The 2,657-nt window shown below is 35.8% G+C and overlaps 1 protein-coding gene across 1 annotated transcript; it reads right to left on the reverse strand.

Annotated features, from left to right (window-relative positions):
• Positions 1-175: 175 nt before the first annotated feature.
• LOC102302148 (olfactory receptor 2AT4-like) lies at positions 176-1,158 on the reverse strand. The gene has a single exon (XM_005952702.2). The coding sequence runs from the start codon at positions 1,151-1,153 to the stop codon at positions 176-178; it is 978 nt and encodes a 325-aa protein (XP_005952764.1). The 5' UTR covers positions 1,154-1,158.
• Between the last annotated feature and the right edge of the window lie 1,499 nt (positions 1,159-2,657).

Genomic DNA, 2,657 nt, shown 5'->3' on the forward strand with positions numbered 1-2,657 from the left:
GCGTTTGTTCCTCTGTGTCCTGCAACAGACACCACTGAACATCAACTACATCAACTTTTTGTTTTTTACATAAATCCAGCAACGGTTTCTTTCATAAATGCAGTACAACAAGACAATCGATTTGCCTTCCCTTTAGAATGATTTACATTAAGGCCTGTTTGAAAGATATGTTAACTTATGAGTTACTAATAGCTGCAACCTGAGCTTTTCGTGGAACAATTCTTTTGCAAAATTGCTTCAACAAGCTTTCTCTCATGTCTTTTGCTCTTAAGCAGTATATGAGTGGATTGATCATTGGTGGGGGAAGGCTGTACAGCATGATGATCACTATTCGCACATCAGCACTAAATGTAATGCCAACATTTTGGGCTAAATATACAAAACATCTGGGTAAAAAGTAGAGGGAGATTATAATCAGCTGAGTACTACAAGTGGACAATGATTTCAGGCGGCCTTGCACATTTGCTATCCTATACACTGCTATAAGAATAGAGCCGTATGAGAAAATGATAAATGCCAGAGGCCCCAGTAGTGTAACCATTGCTGCTGTAAAGGCAGGAGTGGCATAAGGGGTCCTGTCAGTGCACGCCAGGACTGTTATACCAATATGGTCACAGAAACAGTGAGTGATTATATTTGAGGCACAGTAAGGAAGAGGATATGCTCTAATAACCATCATTAGAGGGAATGCCTTGGAAATAATCCAGGCAGTAATACTGAGAATTAAAATATTAGATTTTGTAAGAACAAGTGAATATCTGAAAGGATAGCAAATAGCCAAATATCTATCTAAAGCCATCTGAAAGAGAATAAACGAATTGACTGAACCAAGATAGTGAACAAAGTACATTTGGATAAAACAGGCAGTAAATGAAATGCTTCCTGACTGAAACCAATATCTGCTTATGATCTTAGGTAAAGTGGTTGTGCTAAAGAGAATATCACATACACTCAGATTTAAAATGATATAATACATTGGCTTATGGAGGCTGCGGTTGGTTGCAAATAAAAAAATAACTGTAGCATTTGCTATCAGAGTTACCAAATATACAAAAAACAATACAGCTGAGACAAGACCATAGTACTCTTGATGAAGGCCAGGGAATCCAGTAAGGATGAACTCAGTCACACTGCTATGATTTCTCTCAGGCATGACAGAGCAGAAATTTCCTGAGAACACTGGAAAACCCACAATGTTAAGATAAATGATAACATTTAAATTTATAATACCTTGAAATCATTGTGCTTTAAACTATTTTTTGGTACTTTGTGCATATTGTTAAGAATATTTTAGTAAGTTTTAGTTCTCATTTGTTTTTCCTGTAGGTCTGTGAATTTATGTTACAACTAAACATGTTCCTGACTGCATAACATACATGACATAATCTTTTTTATGGGATGAATAACACATAACATAACATAATAATGACTCAGACTTCCTTTCGCTCACTTTACACTTACCTTTCTCATACACCGTGGCAGCATAATCTGCTGAGTTGCCCGCTGGTTCTCTTTTTAAAAAACTTCTCGCAGTATGTTTTTGTGATGAAGGTTTTCTATAGGCTATTGTTATATTCTCTGTGGATCAGTCAGTGCTCAATATACAGTCAATCAGACCCAGATTAATGATTTTTTTTTTCTAGGAAACAAAAAAGATCTTCAACAATAACTCAGAAGATTAGGAAAAAGAACAGTTGTGTATTTACTGAAGATTGTATGACTCGATCATATTATATAAAGTGCAGTTTTTGTTTGAGCTGGATTTAAGTTAAAGCACCTTCTTTGTTTTTTAAAGATCCTTGCTGAGGACCAGTGAGGCCCCAGTTTGTCAAACTAGAGATTCATGAACTTGTCCTGCATTTTGGAAAATTAAAAGTTAAAATCTTATTTTATGACATCTTAAAGTTTGTGGGTTTTTTATTGGTTCTTTTGCCCATGGAACAGTCTTTATTTTTCAGAAAGAGATGGGTTTTCTGACTATTATTGTAGGGTCTTTACCTTACAGTATAGGGTGCCATGGGGGGTCAGTTGTGATTTAGTATTATATAATTCAAATGGAATTGAATTGAACTTAAAATCAACTGTACAACGGCTGATTATGCTCAACTCGCTACTTGAGCAAAACGGGTAAGGATAAGTAACAAAGTGCAATGGTCATATTACTTGTTGTGATTTATAATAGGAAAAAAAAAAGACACAGACAGTCTAAGGAGGAAAACTTTACCCTACCGCTTATTAGCTCTGAAGCTAATGGATTATAAATCCCACAGGAGTAAACAACTGCACCTTAACGAAACCCCAATGTGCACCTAAATTGATACTGTGGTAGAAGTGCTGAAACCCCTTTGTGTTTAATGATGCTCTCTAATCACACATCTTAGATTGCTTCACAACATAAGGCCCAAGGTCATAAGCACATAACATGCACAAAATTGTAAGCCCGCGTAAGGGGTGCGAAACACACAATAATGTGTCTTCTTGTGTTCTTTCATTTAATAAGATTAAAATTTAATGTAATTGCTTAGAAGATGAGTAGGCCCCGCAACAAAAATGATGAGGTTTTTTGCCCTAACACTGTTTCAAATTTTTTTAAACAAAGCTGAAAAACAGCAACATCTCTCAGTAAAAATGGTCTTTAAGAAACCTGCTGTTTAATA

Source organism: Haplochromis burtoni, unplaced genomic scaffold, assembly GCF_018398535.1.
Source record: "Haplochromis burtoni strain Fernald_Lab_line unplaced genomic scaffold, NCSU_Asbu1 Contig_2024, whole genome shotgun sequence".
NCBI classification, from domain to species: domain Eukaryota; kingdom Metazoa; phylum Chordata; class Actinopteri; order Cichliformes; family Cichlidae; genus Haplochromis; species Haplochromis burtoni.